At 37.8% G+C, this 24254-nt stretch overlaps 2 protein-coding genes across 8 annotated transcripts in view; both read left to right on the top strand.

Annotated features, from left to right (window-relative positions):
- Positions 1 to 14335, top strand: part of ttyh3b (tweety family member 3b) — a 69036-nt gene extending 54701 nt beyond the window's left edge. Inside the window, exons 12-15 of one of the 4 annotated variants that reach the window (NM_001037387.3) lie at positions 1029 to 1165; positions 5299 to 5478; positions 7164 to 7239; positions 9942 to 14335. In NM_001037387.3, the coding sequence (NP_001032464.2) occupies positions 1029 to 1165; positions 5299 to 5478; positions 7164 to 7239; positions 9942 to 10115 (567 nt within the window). In that variant the 3' untranslated portion in view covers positions 10116 to 14335. The remainder of the gene's footprint in view (positions 1 to 1028; positions 1166 to 5298; positions 5479 to 7163; positions 7240 to 9941) is intronic. The other 3 variants (XM_087236438.1, NM_001431093.1, XM_087236439.1) reach the window with 3 other exon arrangements.
- A 3147-nt stretch (positions 14336 to 17482) lies between these two features.
- On the top strand, positions 17483 to 23991 carry zmp:0000001069. Of its 4 annotated transcripts, XR_015476295.1 has the most exons (4): positions 17483 to 17624; positions 18224 to 20350; positions 20638 to 22662; positions 23410 to 23991. XR_015476295.1 is itself a non-coding variant. In XM_087236771.1 (2 exons), exon 2 carries the CDS (start codon positions 18582 to 18584, stop codon positions 19899 to 19901), a length of 1320 nt encoding a protein of 439 aa, XP_087092897.1. In that variant the 5' UTR covers positions 17483 to 17624; positions 18224 to 18581; the 3' UTR covers positions 19902 to 23991. The 4 variants fall into 4 exon arrangements, 1 of the variants encoding a protein (XP_087092897.1); XR_015476293.1 differs by having other exon boundaries at positions 20638 to 23991; XR_015476294.1 differs by having other exon boundaries at positions 18224 to 22662.
- The last annotated feature ends 263 nt before the right edge of the window (positions 23992 to 24254 follow it).

Here is a 24254-nt window from a genome sequence, read left to right as displayed (position 1 = left end):
CAGAATGCAGCAGCACGAGTTGTCTTCAATGAACCTAAACGAGCACATGTCACTCCGCTGCTAGTCCGTTTGCACTGGCTGCCAGTTGCTGCTCGCATCAAATTCAAAACTCTGATGTTTGCCTACAAAGTGACTTCTGGCCTAGCACCTTCTTATCTGCACTCACTTCTGCAGATCTACGTGCCCTCCAGAAACTTGCGTTCTGTGAATGAACGTCGCCTCGTGGTTCCATCCCAAAGAGGAAAAAAATCACTTTCGCGAACGCTCACGCTCAATCTGCCCAGTTGGTGGAATGAACTCCCTAACTGCATCAGAACAGCAGAGTCACTCGCTATTTTCAAGAAACGACTAAAAACTCAACTATTTAGTCTCCACTTCACTTCCTAATCTGCAATTGCCTATTTGAATATCACACTAACTGTACAAAAAAAAAAAAAAAAAAAAAAAAAAAAAAAAAAAAAAAAAAAAAAAAAAAAAAAAAAAAAAAAAAAAAAAATTACTAACACTTCCCTTCTTAGACTTTACAGACCTGAAACTTGCCTTTAGTACTTATTCATTGTTGCTCTTAGTGGTGTAAATTGCTTCCTTGTCCTCATTTGTAAGTCGCTTTGGATAAAAGCGTCTGCTAAATGACTAAATGTAAATGTAAATATATATATATATATATATATATATATATATATGTTCGAGTCCTGATTGTGAGGTAACATCCGATTCTAATAGAGTCTAAAACCCCTTAATCGACCCCGATTTCTGATTATGTGAATGGATCTGGACAATCCCTAGAATGTATTATGACATAAATGCATGCCTAGGGGTCATAATATACTTTAAAAAATCTAACTTGACCATAACCCAACTCAAACCAAACAACCATACATTTTTTGGGACATAAACGTGACTAAAGTTCAAGGAAATCCTATGTATTACTGCCCATGATTGTGTTAGTCCTTCCTGTGTAAATAAAAGGATGTCACTTGTTAGTGTGTCCCGACCTCTAAAGCTATACTTCTATGTCTGTTTCACAGGACTATGTGCAGGCTCTGACCGGACTGTGTTATGATGGAGTCGAGGGTCTCATTTATCTGGTCCTGTTCTCATTCGTCACCGCGCTAATGTTTAGCTCCATCGTCTGCAGTGTGCCACACACCTGGCAGAGCAAGAGGTGAGAGGGAAGATGTGCCAAAAATGACATTAGGGGTGGCCGGAGAAGGGAAAAACAGCTTTAAACAGGTCAACTTGATGGACAGAGAATTGTCCGCCAGTCATGTGTGTGTTTAATGCTTTTATTTTCACATCTGCTCCTTCTGTTTTCACATATTAATCATCTTTCTCATGACTGCGTGTAGCTTCTGTTGTCTTGTCATCCATCCCTTTTCGTGTCATAGATTTGGAAAACCCACTGCCCTGTAGTACCGTATGTGTGAGAGACACACTCGCTGTGAAGCGCTTAATGGGTAACCTAAATATTGCTTGCTTATGGGAGGAAAAACTGCAGTACATTTGGAAAAAGGAGTATGATGGAGGTTTGTTATTTGACTCGTGGTATAGCACTAGTGCATGTGTTTCTATGCAAAAGGAAAGAACAAAGAGTCCCCTTTCTAAATTCGGTGCAAAGGCAGACTGCTGTATTTTGCTGGAAGACGCTGCCTCCCTATGGACTCTTTTGAAACTGCAAGCAGGGCTGATGTGCTGTTTGTTGAAGAGTATCATCATCATTGAAACATGCTGGTGATGTGGTTGATGAGTGGTTTGGATAAAGAGTTACACATCGAAAAAAGGGTATTTTGAGCATAAGTGGCATCCAAATCTACACCTTCACAGATCCACTTTTTATTTTTTATTTTTTTATTTATACCCCTTCTTTATGTTTCAAATCTGATTCATGGTGGTTGTTTCTTGATTTAATGCATGACTACAGACGTTCAATGGTTACTGAGGACAATCCATTGGACATGGAGTTGGACATCAATAGTAGTTTTATTTAAATTTATTTAAGTTCTGTTGAATTGCATTATTTTGGCTGTATTCCTTTATAGCTATAATATTATTTAGAGTTATCTCTTTATATATTTGTGGCCCTGGACCACAAAACCAGTGTTGAGTTGCACAGATATTTTTGTAGGAATATCTCAAATTAAAAATGTATGCTAAAATATTTGGTAAAGATCATGCTTCATGAAGGTATTTTGTAAATTTCCTACCATAAATATATCATAATTGAATTTTTGAGTAGTAATATATGCATTGCTAAGAATTTTGAAGGTGATTTAAATGAGATTTCCTCAATAATTAGATATTTTTATAGTGGTGTCTCAGGCTATTCATCAATTCAATCATTGATAATCAGATAATATATGAATCACAATTTTAAAAAAGATTTACCCTCATGACTGGAGTTTTGTGGTCCTGGGTAACATGTATTGATGTATTTTTTAATGTTTTATCTAATAAACAAATTGATTCAATATATTGAATAAGCATTTAAAATAATTTATATTGAAAGTGGCTTTATAATCAAGAGATTTAAGTTTATTTTAATATGAATATAATATAAACATATCATAATGCACACTACTTATCAAAGTTTTGGGGGCAAGATTTGTAAAAAAATTATATAAAAAAAAATATATATATAAATAAATATATATATATATATATATATATATATATATATATATATATATATATATATATATATATATATAATAAAAAAAATATATATATATTAAAATATATTTAAATCTTTATTCTTTATCAAGGTTGCATTCTTTTCTCTTTTTTTAAAAGGAAACCGTAATTCTGTGAAAAACGATTTAAAAGATGTTTCTCAGATGAATATTTTGAAATTGTGAAATATTTTTAATAAAGTATGTATTTATTGATCACCATCATTGACAATTATCATGCAGTATGTTTTCAAAAATATACTTGATTGGCTAAAAGGATTTGATTTGTTCTATTCAGTGTAAGAATGGAGATGATTTGATCTGAATGCATGCAGTTGCAGGTCAGGGGTTTTCATTCTTCTAAATTCAGTATTTCATAAATTTCAGAAAAATGATCATCATATATGGGACTCCATTCTAGAATATGTAGTTTCTTGTATGATTTACATTATTTAGGAAAATTTTAGTTCAATTATTTTCTTCTCATTATAGTATCGTATTTATTTACTTATTTAATTTATTCTAATTTGTATTTATTATTTGTTTTAATCAGATTTTTTAAATCAAAACTTTTACATTTCCATTACTTATTGCATTTACATTAACTATATTTTTGCTTCAATAGCTATTAGATTGTTTACATAAAAAGTTATTTATTTCTTTTTTAAAATATAAATATAAATAAAATACTTAAAAATATTTTTATATTAATAAGTCATTCATTCATTAGTATTTTTGTTTTATTTATTTGTTTATTTATTTGTTTTAATTCTTTTTTTCTTCCCAAATATTTCCATTGACCCCCACAGCACTCTCTTGTATCCCAATACCCCTGTATGAAAACCCTTGCTCAGGATTGAGTAAGATATACAACCCAAAATCAGAAAAAGTTGGGACAGTATGAAAAATGCAAATAAAAAAAGAAAGTAGTGATTTACAAATTTAATTTTACTTGTATTTCATTGTTGACAATATGAACACAAAATATTTAATGTTTTGTCTGGTCAACTTCATTTCATTTGTAAATAAGCATCCTTTCCTGTCATTCAAAAAAAAGTCGGGTAAATAGGTTAAATAAGGATGTCATTTGAAACAGGTGATGTCAACAGGTGATTGTAATTATGATTCAATACAAAAGCAGTATCCAAGAAAAGCCCTTTAGGGGCAAAGATGGGCAGACGATCGCCAGTTTGCCAAAAAATATGTGAGAAAATTATTGAAATATTTAAAAACAATGTTTCTCAAAGAAAGATGGGAAGACATTTGGATATTTCACCTTCAACAGTGCATAGCATAATTAAAAGAGTCAAGGAATCTGGAGGAATTTCAGTGCATAAAATACAAGGGTGCAAGCCTGAGCTGTGATCTCCGATCCCTCAGGCGGCACTGCATCAAGAATCATCTGCAAGTGATATCATCACATGGACTCAGGACTACTTTAGCAAACCTTTGTCAAGTACCACAATACTTAGTTGCATCCACAAATGCCAGTTAAAAATGTACTGTGCCAAAAGGAAGCCCTATGTTAACAATGTACAGAAGCGTCGTCGACTTCTCTGGGCTCGGGGGCATCTGAGATGAACTATCATACAGTGGAAATGTGTACTGTGGTCAGATTAATCAGTATTTCAGGTATTTTTTTGGGGAGAAATGAACACTGTGTGCTCCAGACCAAAGAAGAAAAGGATCATCAAGACTGTTACCAGCAAGTTTAAAAGACAGGATCTGTAATGGTATGCGGTTGTGTCTGTGCCCTTGGCAAAGGTAACATTGCGCTTCTGTGACGGCACCATTAGTTCTGAAAAGTACATTGAGATTTTGGAGCACAATATGCTGCCTTATTTTCCAGGGATGCCCATGCATATTGCAACAAGACCAAGCAAAACCACATTTAGCTCACATTACAAAGTCCTGGCTGCAAAGCAGAGGATACAGGTACCAGGTGTTTGACTGGCCTGTCTGCAGTCCTGACCTGTCTCCAATAGAGAATGTGTGGCACATTTTGAAGCACAAAATGGGACCGCGTACTGTTGCCCACCTTAAGACATTTACAGGGAGAATGAGACAAAATTACACCAGAAACACTTCATAACGTGGTGTCTTCAGTCCCTAAACGTTTTTAAGTGTTGTGAAAAGGAATGGCAACATTACGAAGTGGTAAATGCTTTACTTTTTCAACTTTTTTTTTAATCTGTTGCAAGAACTAAAATTGGTATACATGTTTATTTTGAAAAAAAAAAACAAAACAATAATAGTCATGAGGAACACTTTAAACAGTGTTTGCTGTATTGTCTGCAATGAAATACAAGTCAAAGTACATTTAAAAATCAATACTTTTTTTTATTTGCCTTTTCCATACGGTCCCCACTTTTTCTGATTTTGGGTTGTGGTTTTACTACTAAATTGGAAATATATTTACCTGACAGATCTGAAAAAATCACTCTTGAATGAACTTGCCCCTTTGCCATGTAAATGGAAAATAGAGAAAACAAATGCATGGATCATTTAATCTTGGCAGTTCCCATCAATATGCTGTAGAGTCTAATTAGGAATGGCGTGAAGGAGAAGCCCTTCTGCGCTCCCCTCTGACCCAGGGGCACGTGTTTGACCTGTGCTCATTTGTCTGAAGGTCTGAGGAGGAGGATGGTGATGAGACTTCGGCCACTCTCGGCTCGCGAGCGCCGCATGATAACCTGTACCGCGTGCACATGCCTAGCCTGTACAGCTGTGGCAGCAGCACCTACGGCAGTGAGGCTAGTCTCCCCGCTGCGGCACACACTGTCAGCAACGCACCAGTCACTGAGTACATGTGAGTGTAGCCACGCTAACCTCATCCTAATGCATGGGCTGGATCTTAATGACCGTGCCGCTGTTACGGCTCCTGTAGCATAGGCTCGCTAGCATAGATTACTGCATGGGCTTTGCTGTATTTACAGTAGGTTTAAGATCAGTTGTTAAAACTGCATGGGTTTTACTTCTAGAAGTTAGTCAAAGTGATGCACCGAAATGATTCTGAGCTGAAACTGAAAATTGACCAAAATATATACAGTTGAAGTCAGAATTATTAGCCCTCTTGCTTAATTTGTTTTCCCAATTTCTGTTTAACGGAGAGAATATTTTTCAACACATTTCTAAACATAATAGTTTTAACTGATTTATTTTATCTTTGTCATGATGACAGTAAATAATATTTGTCTAGATATTTTTCAAGACACTTCTATTTAGCTTAAAGTGACATTTAAAGGCTTAAGTAGGTTAATTAGGTTAACTAGGCAGGTTAGGGTACTTAGGCCAGTTATTGTATAATGATGGTTTCTTCTGTAGACTATCAAAAACAAAATATAGCTTAAAGGGGCTAATATTTTGTCCTTAAAATGGTGTTTAAAAAATTAAAAACTCATTTTATTCTAGCCAAAATAAAACAAATAAGACTTTCTCCAAAAGAACAAATATTATCAGACATACTGTAAAAATGTCCTTGCTCTGTTAAACATCATTTGGGAAATATTTAAAAAAGAAAAGAAATTAAAAGGGGGGGCTAATAATTCTGACTTCAACTGTATATTCTATTTAAAAAACCTTATTACTATCAGGCTTTATGTCAAATAAACATTATTTGAAAAACATTTTTGAACACTGTATCCCAAAACACACTCGTCCAAAAAGGGACGAGGCCTTGTTAGTTTATGGGTGGATTTCTTTTGGTGCCTTTAAATATCAACATTGTTTGCCAAAATTCACTTTAAGGAATTTCACCTGAACACCTAAATTATAATTACAGTTTATTCTAGCTAACCAACAAGGACCCTGAATTGCTTTCCTCGTGTAAAAAATCTAACATAATTGTCTGTGAGCTGATTAACTGACATCTTTTGTGGTTGAAACACTCATTAAAGTAACAAAACTTTGTGGTAATTTAATGGCAGAACATTTAAATATTGGCGAGTTTCAAAATTACAATATTTTAAATATTTGTAACTTGCGGCAGCTTAAAGCTCAATCTTAAGATTTAAGAGTTTGTATCAGTGTCAATTCAAATATTTTCAGCCAAATCATTTGACACAGTGAAGTTTTTATCCATGTGGTGGCACAAAAATGTTCAGAAAAGTTCATTACACTTCTCTGTTTATGTCAGTGATTTTTAGCTTTTTTAGCTTCCCAAAAATTGCTGAAATTTCGGTGCATCCTTGATTTTAATAAATAAAACTATATGTGTGGAGCTATATTATAAGTTCCTAATCGGCAAACATATTATGGCATGAAAAACTTTCAAGTAGGTAATTCAGCTTATGTTATGCGTTACACTGAATCCAAGCGATATCCATCCAGTGGATATAATTCAGTATAGTGCATAGCGGTATCACTCAATGCGCATTGCTCCTACCATGCAGTTCAACGCTTTCTGTCAGATTTGTAAAGTTTAGAGCATCGCGGTGTGGACATCCCTCCCATGAAGAGGGAGTCAGAGTAACTGGTGTCTCGTTTGTGACGCAGGAGCCAGAATGCTAACTTTCAGACCCCTCGGTGCGAGAACACGCCACTCATTGGCAGAGAATCCCCCCCGCCGTCAGTAAGTGCACAAGCACATTTACACAAACACTCTACCTCATGTCTGTAGGTGTACAGTCACAGTTAAGCGCAGTCTCACACATTGACTCACATATACATGAAATTAGATGGAACTCTGCCCCATTCTTGACATAAACTGATTGTAGTGGCCCTAAATTGTTTACAGGATGTTACTGTGACAGATTAATGCATGCATAAGACTATTCACACCAAGAACAAAAATGAGAACTAAACATTTCTAAGACTTGTTCTAAATTTAAGATAGTTAAAGATGACTTTATACAGTATAGAGAACTAAAAATAATATATATATATATATATATATATATATATATATATATATATATATATATATATATATATATATATATATATATATATATATATTAAATAATATTTCAGAAAGAAAATCCAGGTAGAGACAGATACAACACTGACAGCCAAACTATTTCTTTAGAACTGAAATGGCACACACATTTGAAACTGCAGACAAAATTGTGTCCCAAATCTTTTGGTCTCATTTTCCCAAAGTCATCTGCATTTTCTTAGCCGTTTTTTCAAAATCAAAACCAACAGTACACCACTTAATGTTCATTCGCTTTTGTTACTTTTAAACTGCAGCATGCGAGCTGAGAAATAAAACACAGAGTTATAGTACAGTTGTCCAGTATACTCAATATTGTCATCGTTCTTGGTGTGAAACAGGCCTTTACAGATGAGTATATATGGTATTTGTAAGCTTTGACAACTGTAAAACGTAGCTTTTAGGAAAGATTTAGCATTTAGATGATCATTGTAAACTAAAAAACGCAAATCAAGAGTCTCGAAGGTCATTTTGGCAGCCTGTATGCGTTACTAGCTACAAGTCGTCTCCGTTAAAAATAAAAGGGTACACCAGTCAAATTTCTGTCATGGTTTGCTTTTCTTCTTCCTTGGAATGTGAAATGTAAGGTTTTCTTTTCCATACAATCAATGTAAATGCCAATGGGAAGGACGCGTGGTCCAAACATGACAAAAAAAGCTCTGTGAAAGACATTTAAACAGGCCAAGCCTGAATTAAAATAGTTTAAGCCATAGCGTACCTTGTAAAATCAATATTCAATACCACAGGGGAAATCATAATAAGTATGCTATTTTATTTCATGAATAAAAAGCCAATCTGCATTAAAATCCTCCTCATACATCTGAGAGAACAAAGAGAGACAGTAGAATTGTACCAATGGATTGGTACAGTGGAAAAAGAGCTCTGAAATGCTTTCAAGTATTCAGAAGAGGTATGAATTGAATTTTTTGTAATCCGACAACAACACTATTAGATGTAAAAAGAGGGAAGGTTTTCTGTAGTTGAGTATATTCTTCCTACAAAGCAATTTTTTAAGACTTTAACATATTACAAGGTTTGTTTAGACTACTTTTAGGGTATTTTAAAGGCGCTTTTTGTCATTTTGATACCTACAGTAACAGTGTCCATTTCCATTCACATGCATTGTATGAAAAAAACTGCATGAATATTTTTTTCTAAATTTCTCCTTTTGTGTTCTATGGGAGACCGTTGTATGGTTTCAGGGTTAAGGGCATTATATTATGGGTAGACTATTCCTCAGAAATGGCATTCATGTTTCTACTTATTTTAATTCAAGGCCCCCTTCACTGAGTGGAAGTGGGTTTGACAGAATCCTGGAGTTTGCATGATTGCATGAATAGTTGATGATAGAGATGAGACCAGACAATTCTTCTCCTGCTTCATGCGCGGTGAATAAAGTAGCATAGTACTCTTTTTGAAGGGGCAGGGAAACTCTTTTAATCAGACTTGGCATGTGAGGACATCTTTCATCCTCCCAGTAGTTCGAGTTCAGAAAATGAGAACACTTTGATCTCTTCTAAACGCCGCTTTCACTCAGTCTTACTTTCTAGGTGATTGTTTTTATTTCTTATTTTGTTTATGGGCCCTGGACATGACGCATGCGTATTCAAACTCCAGACTGGAGAGACCACTCGACAATCTGTTTCCTAATAACGTCATGGTCCAGGATGCTGCTTATCGATCCTTGTTTATGTTAGAATTGGAATCGCTGACATATGATGGAATAGTCTCTCCTTCTCTGGATTTTATGATATAAAATATGCATGAATTTTGTATCTTTCTAACCCACCTGAGAAACATCCCTCATGCATGTCTGTTTGTAAAGTGTCTCACATTATAACCTCACCCCTAACATTCTCCCACATATAGCTGCATTTTCTGTATCTATATGTGTGCTTTATTTATCCACTGCTGTCTTTATTTCTGTTTCTCATGGTGTCACACCATTATGTTTTCATTTTTACAATAATTGCACTCTTGTAATGGAAATTGCACACAGAAGCCAGTCTCGAGGAGAAAAGTATACTGTCACATAATGATAATATGTATCATCACAGTAGCTCTTGGCTTTAAAATTACCATCAGGCTGTCCAAATGACTGTCAATTTGTCTGTTTACGCATGCGAGTGATTTAGTGAGATCGACAGAATGAGGTTCATATTTATATGTGCTTCATGTTTGTAAGACGCTACAGCTATACTCTGTCCTAATGCTCAAATAGATGCTAACATTTCCTCACTTTGAACTTTTGGCCATTTTGTATCGGACGTAAAAGTTCGCTCTTCAGAATGATTTGATGGTGTCTTCCCCTCCCCTTGTTTTCTCACCCTGTCTTGCAGTACACCTCAAGCATGAGGGCCAAATATCTGGCAACCAGCCGCCCAGACCAGCCCCGGCCAACAGAATCCCAGAACGGCCTGGAGCCCAACATGCGACCAGACCTAACCAGCCGCTCAGCTCCCAATAGCCGACCAAATTCAGCCATCCACCGGCCCCACTCTGCCATCCATTAACCACTCTCGAATGCGTAACCAATAGCCATCTACCTGTCAAGTCCACTAGTATGAAGTTTGTCTCCAGTAACAAAGTCCACCCTACCATTCTTGTATCTGATTGGAATCAGCCGCCCGTACTCATGTGCTTTGGCTTTTTAAAGACTCCATTTTTGCCAAACCTTAATTCCAACTGCCATTTTTTACTCCCCAATGCATCACAGCAACTACACTGCCCTCTTCTGGAGGACTCCTCTCTCAGTCGTGTGCACAGTAACTCCCATACTACCCTAAAAGAGAGTCTCTCAGGGCAGCCATATTGGCAAGGACTGCAGGACCACGATAATGGTTTTTACCACTGTCATTTTTAAGATGATTTGATTTTATGACGGAGTTCTATTTTTAAGTATTTTGCAAAATTACACTGTTTTTAGGTTTTAATGATGCAGCCTTCGTTCTTTCTCTGCAGTTCCTGACAATATGGCAGCGTTCTGCTACTACAGCCACAATACAAGGTGTCCATCATTACTATTCGATGTTGAAGGAGACGTTTACTCGTTTACAAATGTTCATGAGTTCACTGAATTCCATACTTGTGGATTTACAAGGCTACTCTTTGTATTTACAGTACAGTGTGATCTATGGTGTAACCCAGTGTGAATTGACAGCCATCAAGCCTTTGAGCCATTATGCACATTCAGTATTTGGTAACACTTTACAATAAGGCTCATACCTGCCAACACTCCCGTTTTTCCCAGGACTCTCCTGATTTCAGACCCATCTCCTTGATTTCAGACCTATCTCCCACCACCCTCCCATTTTGTTATTTCTCCCGGAAAACTCTCAACCCCACCCCTACCCGCGGTCCTTAGCTTTTTTTGTTGCAGTATGTAACATTCCCGAGTCGCCAACTTTGGAGCAGGTTTTGGGTGGCCGTTGCAATCGGATCGAATCCCATAGTATGGTTACTAACACCACAGTACAGCTACTAACCTGGTTCTCAACAGTGTTATTCAGACACATCATCCCTGAACATTTACCCACTAACCATTCTCCCGGATTTTCAGAGATAAATGTTGGCAGGTATGGTAAGGCTCCATAAGTTAATGTCAGCCAATGTATTTGTTTACATGAACCAAACATTAACAATGCATGTATTACATGCATCCCAGCAAACATTTTTGTATTTAATAGACGTCTAATAGACATCTAAACAAAGACAGCTTGGCTAAAACAAGGTGAGCTGTCAGTGAAAATCTAATAGACATCTAAGAGTGCTTACTCTCCTAGACTTTTGTTTCGGAACCTGTCTTGTTTGCCCAGTTAGTGTGGTTCGTTTGGCAAATGTGAAACCAGCAATTGCACTTGGATCCGTGCCAAAACAATCAGTCTGAGATCGCCTGAATGAGGTGGTCTTGGCTTGTTAGAAACAAACTCTGGAGTTCGTTCTCTGGATTTCTTCTGGAGTTTTCTCTTGTAGAGAGAAAGCAATCCGAGCCCGGCTATATCACAGTGTATAATGGATATATAATAAAAATATATACGGCCATAGGAAGAGAGAACCATTCCTAATGGCAAATGTGCTTTTCATGTAAAATACGAAAGTGAAAGCATGTTTACTATCAACGAGAGCTGTTTATCCGTTAGGAAAACTGACCAAACAGCAGTCTTAGTTTATCTGTTATTGCACTCTGTAATGTAAAGCCTATAATGCATAAGCTGACTGCTATTTATGAGAAAGTCTTATCTCTGCTCTATATTTAGTGACGACGTCTGTGGGTGTCACCATTCAAAATGAAAACGCAGCTTTTCGCTTATAATGTCTTATTGCTCATCGTTATAAATTAAAATAAGGAGGTATGACTGCTGAGCAGGACTCTGCAAAATAAACTTTGAAACTCTGACCAATGTAAGGAGAGTTTACTTACACATGACTTGTTTTAGCTATTTTGGTCTGTTGCGAACCGCACCAAGAACAAAGTGCAACTTTGTAACAATTTTAATCCCTGTTTTGGAACAAATGAATTGATTCAAAGGTGTGAAAGCACCCTAAGAATAGCCCAAAACTAGACTAGTCGTCAACTAGACCGATTAGACCGACTTTGTGTTGTCATTCATTTCTGTTTATTTGATAAAGTCTAGTTTTGGCCTATTCTTCGACGTCTATTAGATTTTGACTGACAGCCCAAATTTAGCCTTGTTTTAGCCAAGATGACTATGTTTAGATGTCTATTAGACATCTTTAAGAAACAAAAAATGCTTGCTGGGATGTTAATGACAATATGTGTTCATTGTTAGCAGTGCGTTAACTAACGTTAACCTGTTTTAATAATGCATTTGTAAATGCTGAACTGTATTTAATAAATGCATTCTTAGTTCATGCTAGTAAATGCATTAACTCACGTAAACTAATGGATCTTTATTGTAAAGTGTGACCCAGTATTTTATTGTAGAAGGGAAACAGTTGCACAGCACATAAACAGTGTGTTTGTGCGAGTGGAGTGTTTGCCTTGTGCATTAGTGAGTGCGTTTTAAAACCGCACAACTCACGAGCTTTGCTCTTTGTAAATAATGTTTTTGTACTTAAAAAAGAAATGTCTAAACGAGCAACACTACAAACTCGATGCACTAATCTTCTCTGTAACAGTGCAGTGCGACATTTGCCGTGGCTTAGAGCTGCAGTGATGAAGAAAAAAATAATCGTCAATGAACTCTGTGATGAAATAATAGTACATGTTTTGTAGACACTTGAATTTGTGAATACACTTGTGGGTGCTCATGTGTGTGTATGTGCACACTTTAAATGTGAATATTTCTAACGGAGGAAAGTCTGCGCGGAGTGGGAAAGGCGAAGAAGGGATACCTGGACTTAAAGAGAAATGCCTCCCCACATTGTTATTTTTTGTCTTCAGTTTAGGCATGTCGTCCAGGCTTCTTTTTTATTTTTATCAGGAGATTTTTAGTTTTGTAGTGAATCGGATTTTATTTTCACCATGGTCAGCCTTGTTCTTATTTTTGTTTCGCATTTATGGGGAAACACTTCTCTGTGGTGTTGATGGATCTGCAATATGGACACTGGACGTGTGCCACTTACTGGACTTTTTAGTGGCTTCGCCTTCTTTCCGCAGGAGAAGGATGAAAAAAAAACTAATTCTGATGGGAACAATGAAACTGAGGAAAGTTCCTCCTTGTCATGCAGTCACTAAGTAAGACTTGTGTGGATGTAGTGTAAGATAACCTAGCTGTCTTTACCAAGTGCAGTATTGTTGGTTTCATTTACTTGCATCCAGTCTCATTAGGCTGACATTACAGTGTTTCGACGTTTGTCATGACATGCCAGTCAACAGCTAATGTTATCATTCGTAAGATGAGGCATCCGAAGCCAATCTCGAGACATCGCAACCTGATTCTTGAACGTAGGTGTTTATGGATTCATTTTGATTTTAATAAATATCATAAATTACATTAGCAGGTAGAAATGTCGTTTTAAACTGGAAAATGCTATGATGCTGTAACTTTTATGACTTTGTGACACCTTCTGTCAATTGAGGTTTCTTTCCGTGCAACTAAAATGGACGCTGTGTTAAGATGCCAACAGGAAAGGGCTTGTATCCCTCAAATCTCATGCACAAACATGCTTAGGCCATTTAGTTACGACACTAAATATCACTCATGCACAAAAAGCAACAATGCAACACTACGTTTCACAAAAGCAGAATATTACTGGAGTCCTTTTACACTCAATGCAAGTGGATAAAAATGCACCTTAACACTCAAATACACAATGTAAAACTGCTCTGAAACACACAAGTCTTTTTACAGTATCTACTCAATCACTTAACCATCATTTAGAGACAATCCAAATGTTCGGATCTATGATTCTGTACCATAGGATGCAGTTGCATGACTGAAGGAAACACAAGGAGGAAATATTCTGCCTTTCTTAACATTTTCATACAGTAACCTTTCTTTCTGTAAATGTACACATTTTCTTTTTCTAGCGTATTGTTAGCTTTCTATTGTATAGACCATAACAGATGAGCCTACTCACTCCTTTCTAAATGTGAATGATTCGAATGACTCGTCATAAATTGATGTTTTGATAACAATTCTTATGGATTTTTTCATGTTTTTTTATGTTTTTTCATTTGTGATTCAAGATGTTGTACATGTCAGAAAACTTGATTTTCTGAGCCTGGATTCAGTGTTTTAATAATATATTAAAATGAACTTATCTGGTGCAGGGTGTTGAGCATCAGTGCCTGGAAACAGAGAAAAATCCTTTTATCACGGTATGCATTTATCGAGATTTGCGCTACAAAAACAAACAAAATGCGAAATCTAAGCTTTGAAGGTATGCCAAAGTTCTGGAAGAGAATTTGTACAGGTGTTTGTTTGAAAACTGCATGAAAGTCTGTGAGCAGGCATATATTTTAAAAGTAGACCATGTTGTAGTACAACTACAAAAAAAAATAAATAAATGCAGTTGGGCTGTTAATAAACTGCTTTATGTTTAAATGCCATAGAGAAAGTAGTCTAAACTTGTGTTGTTCATGAAGTGCTGTCTATACAAGCCTCTGACTTTCTGATAAACATCAGAGAGAACATCAGTATTCATAGTGTAGACTTTGATTTGGTATTAAAGAAATGTGTCATAATATTTATTTTAACATACTGCCATGGTTATCAGAAATACAGTAGAACGACGTAAACATTTTTCATATAGCAAATAATAAATTGGATTAAAAATAGAGGAGACGTCATAGGCTGACTGGCGTCAACTGAACCACCAGAAGCACAATACATTGAACAAATAATATTATGTAATTCTCAGCTGCCCAGTGTATAGGTCAACTTTTAAAATGTTCATTCATTCATTTTCTTTACGGCTTAGTCCCTCCATTAATCTGGGGTCGCCACAGCGGAATGAACCACCACTTATCCAGCATATGTTTTACGCAGCAGATGCACTTCCAGCCGCTGTCCACACAACTGTTGTGTAGTTTCGCAGTGATCTTTACATAATGGTCATAAGAATAGTTAAAAAAGAATGTCATTCATACAATGTTTAAATGGCCTATGAGCCAAACAAAGTGAATACCCTGTGACGCCTGACAGTACTTTAAGTTCTTATTAGGTCTTAAGTCAGAAATTAAATTTTTGCAGATATATATTGAAATCAGTGTAACGTGTGCTGCTTTACAAGCCGGTAAATAAAACGAAATGTTTTATGCTTCTGTTAAATGAAGGAGGTACTGGGCTATTCTTTATCAAGAATCGACCCGAATAAACACTTTCATCTAGGACTACCATAGCAATTCATTACAAGACAAAAACATATTTTGGAAAATTGATTCATGATGTTATTCATTCATTTATTTTCTTTTCGGCTTAGTCCCTCCATTAACCTGGGGTCGCCACAGCAGAATGAACCAAACACTCATCCAGCTTAAATGTTTACGCAGCGGATGCCCTTCCAGTCGCAACCCATCACTGGGGAAACTATGCACACTCAATACATACCCAATTCACCTATACATGTCTTTTGACTTGTGGGGGAAACCGGAGCTCCCAGAGGAAACCCACGCAAACACGGGCATGCAAACTCCACACAGAAATCCCAACTGACCCGGCTGGGGCTCGAACCAGCGACCTTCTTGCTGTGAGGTGACAACACTATACTGCCTGAATAATCCGAGATCTTGGTCAGTTGACGTAACGATTAGCCTATAGTTTATTAAATCCTGGGATTGCGTTACTTTGAAACAACCATTGAGAGAAAATACATTGATTAACCATAATTTTAAAACTCAAATGTCGTACTGTACCTTATTTTTGTCCGCTATGTTTATCACGATGGTCAGTTTAATTACACCTGATATTGGCGAAACACCCCAGAGAAATTGTTGGCACAGACGGAGCACTGAAATTTACAGATGTAGCGGCAAATGGCAACACTACAGCTTAATGAATTCAAAACAAGCCACATCAAATGAATTGGGTTGACAGGAGAAAGTATCATCCACATTAACAGAGTGGGAGGTAATTACCGGATGGGCAAGATCTGCACTGGTATTCTCTACATCTGGGCACAAGTAACACGTGAGCTGGGTTTTTCAGTTACTGGTTTGATTTTTTTATACAAGAGAAACCTTATGATTGAAAGCCAATTCTCCAGTGTAGCTTTTTAGCTAAAAAAAAGCTATGTTAATAAATGATATACAAATTATAAGGTAGGGTAATTGACACATTTTTAAATCATTTTTACATATTTAACCATATGTTCCATGTAATTTACTGTATTTTGCTGTATATTATTTTCAATTGATGAATGCTACAGCATAGGTTACTATATTGATTATGGTGAACTGATAGATATAGCTGGTTTTTACTGCAGTAAATAAAAAAAAAATATTTCATTAATTTTCCTTCGCCTTAGTCCCTTTATCCATCAGGGGCCGCCACAGTGGAATGAACCGGCAATTTATTTAGCATGTTTTTTTACACAGCAGATGCCCTTCCAGCTGCAACCCGGTACTGGAAAACACCTATAGACACTCATTCACACACTATGGCCAATTTGATTTATTCAGTTCACCCATAGCACATGTCTTCGGACTGTGGGGTAAATTGGAGCATCCGGAAACCCTAACACGGGGAGAACATGCAAGTTCCACACAGCCGGTACTCAAACCAGCGACCTTCTTGCTGTGAGGCAACAGTGCTAACCACTGAGCCACCAATAATTGTTGTAGAAAACCTTTTATTTGTTTTACTATGTAGCCTACTACGACATTAGAATTAAAGCAACAGACTAATTCAAGTACTTTAATAGCGTTAAAAACACTACCAAAATACTATTGACCATTTTGAGGGATGTAAACAAAAACAGTGTATTTCCTGTGTTACATGTAGCTTCCGAGAATCCAAAAAGAGGCACACATTGGTAAATAATGTTATGATAGCTGTTTTAACATTAAGTTACGATTGAATTGCCTTTTGTTACAGTTGTGAAATAGTATCACAACTACCAGGAAATTTTCATGGGCCATTGACACGAGCATATTGAAATTGTTTATTGTATTTTATCATGTGGGTTCAGTGAGGTTTTCTTTTCAGGCAAAAGGAATAAAAGTGGTGTGGGGTGTTCAGGTAGGCTTTTCCTTTTCTTAATTTTCATCTATTTACATTAAATTATTTCACAACCTAAATATTTAATTCGGACATCTGGGCACCTGAACGTGCTTCAATCAAGGCAGGTTACCGAGTGAGAAGTGAAGCACATCTGATGACCGATTGTGCTTGAGTAATGACTTTATGCTGCCGCGAGGAGGCGCATGCGCGCAAGTATTCCGCACAGTTAAAGCTTGAAGCTCAGCCGAAAGCTCATCTCCTTTACCAGAGGTCGTGAACAGGTAACCGAAGCATCACCGCGCTGGATCTAATGGAAGTCTGGTGGAAAATGTTTACGTTGATCTTGGCTTAACTTTTCACCAATCTGAAGATACTTTAGAGCCTTTAATTGTTTGGGTGAGTGTCTATTTCAAATTCAACTGTGCGTAAAATGAGCTGTATTCTGTGTCGACTGCTATGTGTCATAGTTTTTAAATGTATAGTTAAAAGAAGATGTAATATTTTAATAGAGTGTTTAGGGTTTTCAAATGCTGCTTATGAATCACAATAATTCTATTTTGAGGTAAACAAATTATCATTAGGAATTAAATTCATCAGCATACATTTGATTGTGTATTACATTTAGTATTATTTTATATACATAAAACAAAATGGTAACCAAAAGGGTTTTAATGCATGAAATGTTATAGACTGCAGTGCCATTCGTGACTATACATAAACATGAGTTCATGTCAATTTGACAGGTGCATTGTGTGAATGTAAAGCTATTTATACAATGTAAAAAACCTTTCTTTGTCATTTCCTAGTGTTAGCCCTTTAAAGTTGTAATCTCGGTCGCCCTTATATGCACATGAATGGGTGCAGCAGCATGAGATCAGAAGTATGAATAAATTAAAGGATTTGGAAAGCTTTTGCTTGTAGGTTTTTGTTGCCTTTTCAGTGAATAGATTAATGCATGCATGCACATCAGTGTATAACTGTCTGTCCCTTTTCAGGTTATACATGATACCAAGGTGTGAAGGAAGAAAACCAAGCAAAGAAGAAGAAGAAGAGATACTTAAGAAAAAAGCAGGTCTAATTTTCTCTTGTAGCCAACAATCTTGTCTGAAGAGGTAAATGTGAATTCTGTATTTGATACAGTGTGGAAGAAGAGACTGAATTGTGCTCTGGCTTGTGAACTGACAGAAAAAAACAAACATGGATTTAAGATTGTCCGGTTTTCCATGGTCTTCAAGCTTTTTTGTCCATAAATGCAAACTTTGGTACCTGAAAGTAAGGTAGAACATTTCAATCGTTACCATGTAGTTTAGATCTTTAGATAGTTCACCCACTCAACAACACAGGAAAACAACGATGAATCTGACCCCAGATCAGCCACCAACCCAACTCTATGACCTTCAACGTGAACCTCAAAACAAAAGCAGTTCCTCATCAGCCAGTTTCTTCAACAGCACCTTCTTCTTCCAGGATAACGCCGCTTTAGAATGGCAGCTGTTCCTCACCATCCGAGAGCCTGGCACTATTATATTGACTGTCCTGTACTCCATTTCCTTCCTCGTGGGTTTCTTCGGAAATGTCATGTCCCTCAAAGTCTTACTGGGCCAGCATGGAAGTGTACGTCTGTCGGGGGTGAGCGCCACCCGCTGTCTGCTAATAAACTTAGCCGTGTGTGACCTGGCGGTGGTCTGCGTGTGCATGCCCGTCACCTTGGGCCACCGTATCTACACACCATGGATATACGGAGACTTCCTGTGCCGTGCCGTGCCCTTCACACAAGCGGTGTCTGTTTCCGCCAGTGTCTTGAGCATCACAGTCATCAGCATTAGCCGATACTATGCAGTTCACTCGCCGCTGCAATCCCGTGCCTACTTTACTCGCCGACGCATTCTGGCCTCTGTCACCATCGTGTGGCTCGTCTCCTCAGTGATCTGCATGCCAGTCGCCATTGTAACCAGGCGTGATGAAGTCGCTCTGATTGACGGTCTGGCCATCGTGTTACCCGTCTGTGGAGAAGTTTGGCCTCAGCCACGTTTGCGTCAGGTGTACAACGTCTTGCTCTTCAGCGCCCTCTACTGCCTGCCTGTTACGTTTAATCTCACTTTAGCCTTTTTGACATGTCGCCGACTGCGCAGCTCTGCCACCGACGGTCGATTCACTGAACTGGACCCTCGTTCTCAGGCTCTTCATGAAACAAGGCTTCAAGGGCGTAGACAGATCGCACGTATGGTCACAGCTTTGGTGCTGCTTTTCGCTCTCTCGTGGTTGCCTATGTATGTGACTGATATTTGGCTAGACCGTGAGCTGCGCCATCCACCAGACTGGCTCCTACAGACCAGACCCTTTGCACAGTGGTTGGGCCTCACCAACTCTTCTCTCAACCCTTTTTGCTACTGCTTCATTGGTGATCTCCATCGTTCGGCGAAGGCTTTGCGTTTGCGGCTGCTCGGCCCGTCACCAGCTTCAGCGCTGGCTCTGGCGTCTCTCCCGAAAATATTCAACCTGCAGAATCAGGACAAATCTCCAGTGGTCGCCACTGACAGCTCACCCAACTCCTGCGGGGAGGACGCTGGGAGTCTGAATCTGTCGATGTGGTGGACTCAATCTCGCACATGTGAGTCATTGAGCTTGCCTTACCACTTAGGAATGACTGAGGCCATTACGCTGGATTCATAGCAGACCTGACGCTCTGACGTTTGTTCTCAGATGTGCTGTGTTTGTGCTTCTAGAAAATCGCATGGGTTAGTTCACAGAAAATTCAGTTTGCTCATCCCTTTTGTCATTTCAAAATTGATAGACCTTTTCTCTTCTGCAGAAGACAAAATATGACACTGAGTTTTTCTTTGTCTATATGATAAAAGACAGTATTGTTCAAACAATATTGGCATCCATTGACCCATAGTGGCTCAGTGGTTAGCATTGTCACCAAACAGCAAAAAGGTCACTGGTTTAAGTCCCAGCTGCCCCAGTTGGCATTTCTGTGTGGAGTTTGCATGTTCTCCCTGTGTTCGCATGGGTTTCGTCCAGGTTTTCCAGTGTCCCCAACAGGCCAAGACATGCGGTATAGGTGGACTCCCTACTGAAAAAAACAGCTTAAACCAGCCTAGGCTGGTTGGCTGGTTTTAGCTGGATGACCAGCCTGGTTTCAGAGAGGTTTTGGCCATTTCCAGGCTGGTCTCCAGCCATTTCCAGCCTAGTCTTAGCTGGTCAGGCTGGAAGATGACCAGCTAAAACCAGCTTGACCAGCCTACCCAGGCTGGGAGCCTAGCCAAAACCAGCTATGTCCAGCTTAAACCAGGCTGGTCAAGCTGGTTTTAGCTGGAGCTGGTCATTTTCCAGCCTGACCAGCTAAGACCAGGCTGGAAATGACTGAAAACCAGCCTGGAAATGGCCCAAATCCCTCTAAAACCAGGCTGGTCATTAAACCAGGCTTAAACCAGCCTAGGCTTGTTGGCTTGTTTTAGCTGGGTTTTTTTAGCAGGGCTGGGTAAACACAATTGATTCTTCGCTAAGACATGGCCTCCTTAGTTACTGTTGCTACACCTGTCAAGCTTGCGTGCCTGGCACGTCTATTACAATATGTATGCGGTGTCAGACATTTCCAGGGATATAATTAGTCATTTTTGGCAAACGGGTGAAATATCCGAGAAAGCCAGACAAATAAGGACTGTACTATGCATTGCAGGGGTATATTCACGACATAATAGGCAATCGATTAGAAAATAACTTAACCTTAATCGAAATTGAAGCTAGGTTAGCCTAGCTGCCTCATAAGCTGACCATTCAACAGCTCAGTACATGCACAGCAGGAGAGGTGACATTTAAAAATAATCTAATAATAACAAATTAAACCGTGATTTCTCTATTTTCAGTCAAAGTCTGATAGATTAATTGTTGTGCAATGTAATATAGCGTTACTAACCGATGAGAAAACATGTATGGACAGTGCCTCTACGTAATTCATTCAGCCAGAAAGGGGAAATTGATGGATTTGTACCAAATATTCGCATCATTGACCCATAACAATGTACAATAGCTATAACTGTCAGCATGTTTGTGTGCTTTTTATACCGTTTCTGTTCTAATTTGCGGTTAAGTGGAAACAATAAATCAATTGAAATGCAAATCAAAGTATGAATAGCAGAAGTGAACAAATAGATTTTCCCTACCAACAAATATTAATCAGACGATATAATATAATATAAAAGCACACACTAACTCGCTATACGTCGTCAGCATTGACTAAATCTCCAAAAGACTGATGAAAACATAAGTGAACTGTTCTGACATAGACATGAGGCATATAAATTCTTGAAAAACAGCTGCAGGTGAAGTATTTTGATTGCAAGTGCTCACTTTGTCACATCTTGGTTTTGTTCTGTTGATATGTAATTTCAAATATTCGTAGCTTGAAACAGATAGAAATATGACTACTATTGGTATGACTACTGCGAGGGCTTAAACAGAGCAGTGCTCATAATATCGAGTGAAAAAAGAAAGACAGCTGTGAAAAATAATTTGTTTGTATTTTTGTAGGGAACACAGTTTAGAGGTTTTCGGGGGTGGCTTAGTGAAGGGTCAATTGGCCATAGTGTACCAGAGTGTGTGTGAATGCAAAAGTGTATGGGTGTTTCCTAATACACTATTGGAAGGACATCTGCTGCGTAAAACATATGCTGGAATAGTTGGCGGTTCATTCCACTGTAGTGACCCCAGATAAATAAGGCACTAAGCCGAAGGAAAATTAATGAATGACCATAGTTTTATATTTTTACATTTATGCATTAAGTGCAGGGGGTTTCAGACTGGGACTTTAGGGGAGTAAAAGAGAATACTGATGGTCTGTTAATGTTTGTAAAAAAAATTACACACAATTTTTGTAATCATTTAATTATAAACATTTTGCGAAGAATATAACATTTTAACACACGTATGAAAGGAACAAACGAGTAATTTAGTAAACACATAATAAAAATATAAAACGTTTTAAAATGATATAAAATAATTGTAAAATGACAAATTTATAAATAAATTCGTTCATTCATTTTCCTTTGACTCAGTCTCTTTATTCATCAGAGGTTGCCACAGTGGAATGACCCGCCGTATGTAAATTCAAAATGTAAATTTGAAATACGTTAATAAAGGTGGAAATCTCAGCGTACCATAATAATATTAAAAATGTAATAATGTAGCTTAACAGAAACTAATTTTAATTTTAATCTTAAACATTTTAAATGTACAAGCAACTACATAAATACATATTAGATGGAGGTGTCTTGTGTGAAGGTCTGTGGCATCTAAAACTCCTGATTTAACCGGTGCTTTTATCTAAACAACTCACAAATGAGGAAAACAAAAAGTTTATTATAAAAAGTCAAATTGTTACAAGAGCTGATAGTAACACAACGTTTCAGACATGACTTAAAAAAGTAACACAGTGGGTAGCACAACAGCCTCACAGCAAGAAGGTCGCTGGTTTGAGTCTCGGCTGGGTCAGTTAGCATTTCTGTGTGGAGTTTGTATGTTCTCCCTGTGGGTTTCCTTCGGGTGCTCCTGTTTCCCCCACAGTCCAAAGACATGCGCTATAGGTGAATTGGGTAAGCTAAATTGTCCGTAGGGTATGACTGTGAATGAGTATGTATGGGTCGTTCCAAGGGATGGGTTGCCACTGGAAGGGCATCCACTGCATAAAACATGTGCTGGATAAGGTGGTGGTTCATTCAGCTGTGGCGACCCCAGATTAATAAATGAACTAAGCCAAAAAGAAAATGAACGAATGAATGAATAAGCTAGAATATGGTGGGATTAAAAAAAAGGTAGATAAACAGTAAATGGACGTTCTTCAACAGTGTCTGTTTTCAGCTGTCTCTAAATATTATCAGAGTTTTAATATTTTAGATGTGGTTGATAAAATCATTCCACCAGCAAGCAACACTCATTCATTCATTCTCCTTCGGCTTAGTCCTGTTATTTATCAGGCATCACCACAGCAAAATGAACCGCTAAATATTCTGACACGTGATTTACGCAGCGGATGCCCTTCCAGCTGCAACCCACAACTGGGAAACACCCATATACTCTAACATTCTCACACACACTCATACACTACAGCCAATTTAGTTATTCCAATTCACCTATAGCGCATGTCTTTGGACTGTGGGGAAAACCAGTGAACTCCACACAGAAATGCCAACTGTCCAAGTGGGCACCCAAACCAGCAACGTTCTTACTGTGAGGTGACAGTGCTAACCACTTTGCCACCGTGCCACCCTCAGCAAGCAACTGTGAACAACGATATTCTAAAGTGGGGTTTTTTTGTGGCTTTTTGTGATGACAAACAAACAGTAAATAAATAAATATCACTCAGACACCTTTAGAGTCAGAAAGAGAAACAGACAGAATTGCATGATATCATCCTTCATTTTCTACTAAGGATTAAAGGAAATACAGGTTTGGAATGACAAGAGTTGGTGAGCAAATGATGACCGAAGTTACATTTTTGAAAGAACTCTTTTCATGTTTTAGCTTTCAAGAACTGAGAAAATGGCTATCAGTAATTATAAGCAAACTCCAGCATACTTTGAAATACCATACATTTCTGGAAACCATGTAACTGCATAGTGATTGAACATTTTCCATTGGGAGTAAACGTTTATCATGTTTAGATCTGCTGTGAATATACAACTGAATAAATAGCATGACATCAAAACTAATTAGGATCCATGTAAGCAATTCATATCATAAAGGAATAAAGTGTTTCATCGCAGAGTGTGTACGGTTCGTGCTGCTAAGAATGGCCTAGAGCATTGTCTTAAGATAAACCCATGCTGCTCCTACATCTGACAAAGTGCTTTAATTAAACTTCTCATCTGAGTGAAACCCTGACACACATACGCACTCACACTTTCACTCTCTGGCGAAGAAACACATGGAAATGTCTTTCTGTGAACGCTCGCAGCTTCTCACCTTCCGTACTAAATGTGGAAACCATCTGCATCTCAAGTCATCACCCTGTACTTAGTGTTATCT

The sequence above is a fragment of the Danio rerio genome, chromosome 1, assembly GCF_052040795.2.
Source record: "Danio rerio strain M-AB ecotype USA chromosome 1, GRCz13ab, whole genome shotgun sequence".
In the NCBI taxonomy this organism is placed as follows: domain Eukaryota; kingdom Metazoa; phylum Chordata; class Actinopteri; order Cypriniformes; family Danionidae; genus Danio; species Danio rerio.
This window is presented reverse-complemented; position numbering and strand designations above follow the sequence as displayed.

Excerpts from the sequence above, each read along its gene's own strand:
- zmp:0000001069 (XM_087236771.1), top strand. The coding sequence starts at position 18,582 with ATGAATCTGACCCCAGATCAGCCACCAACCCAACTCTATGACCTTCAA.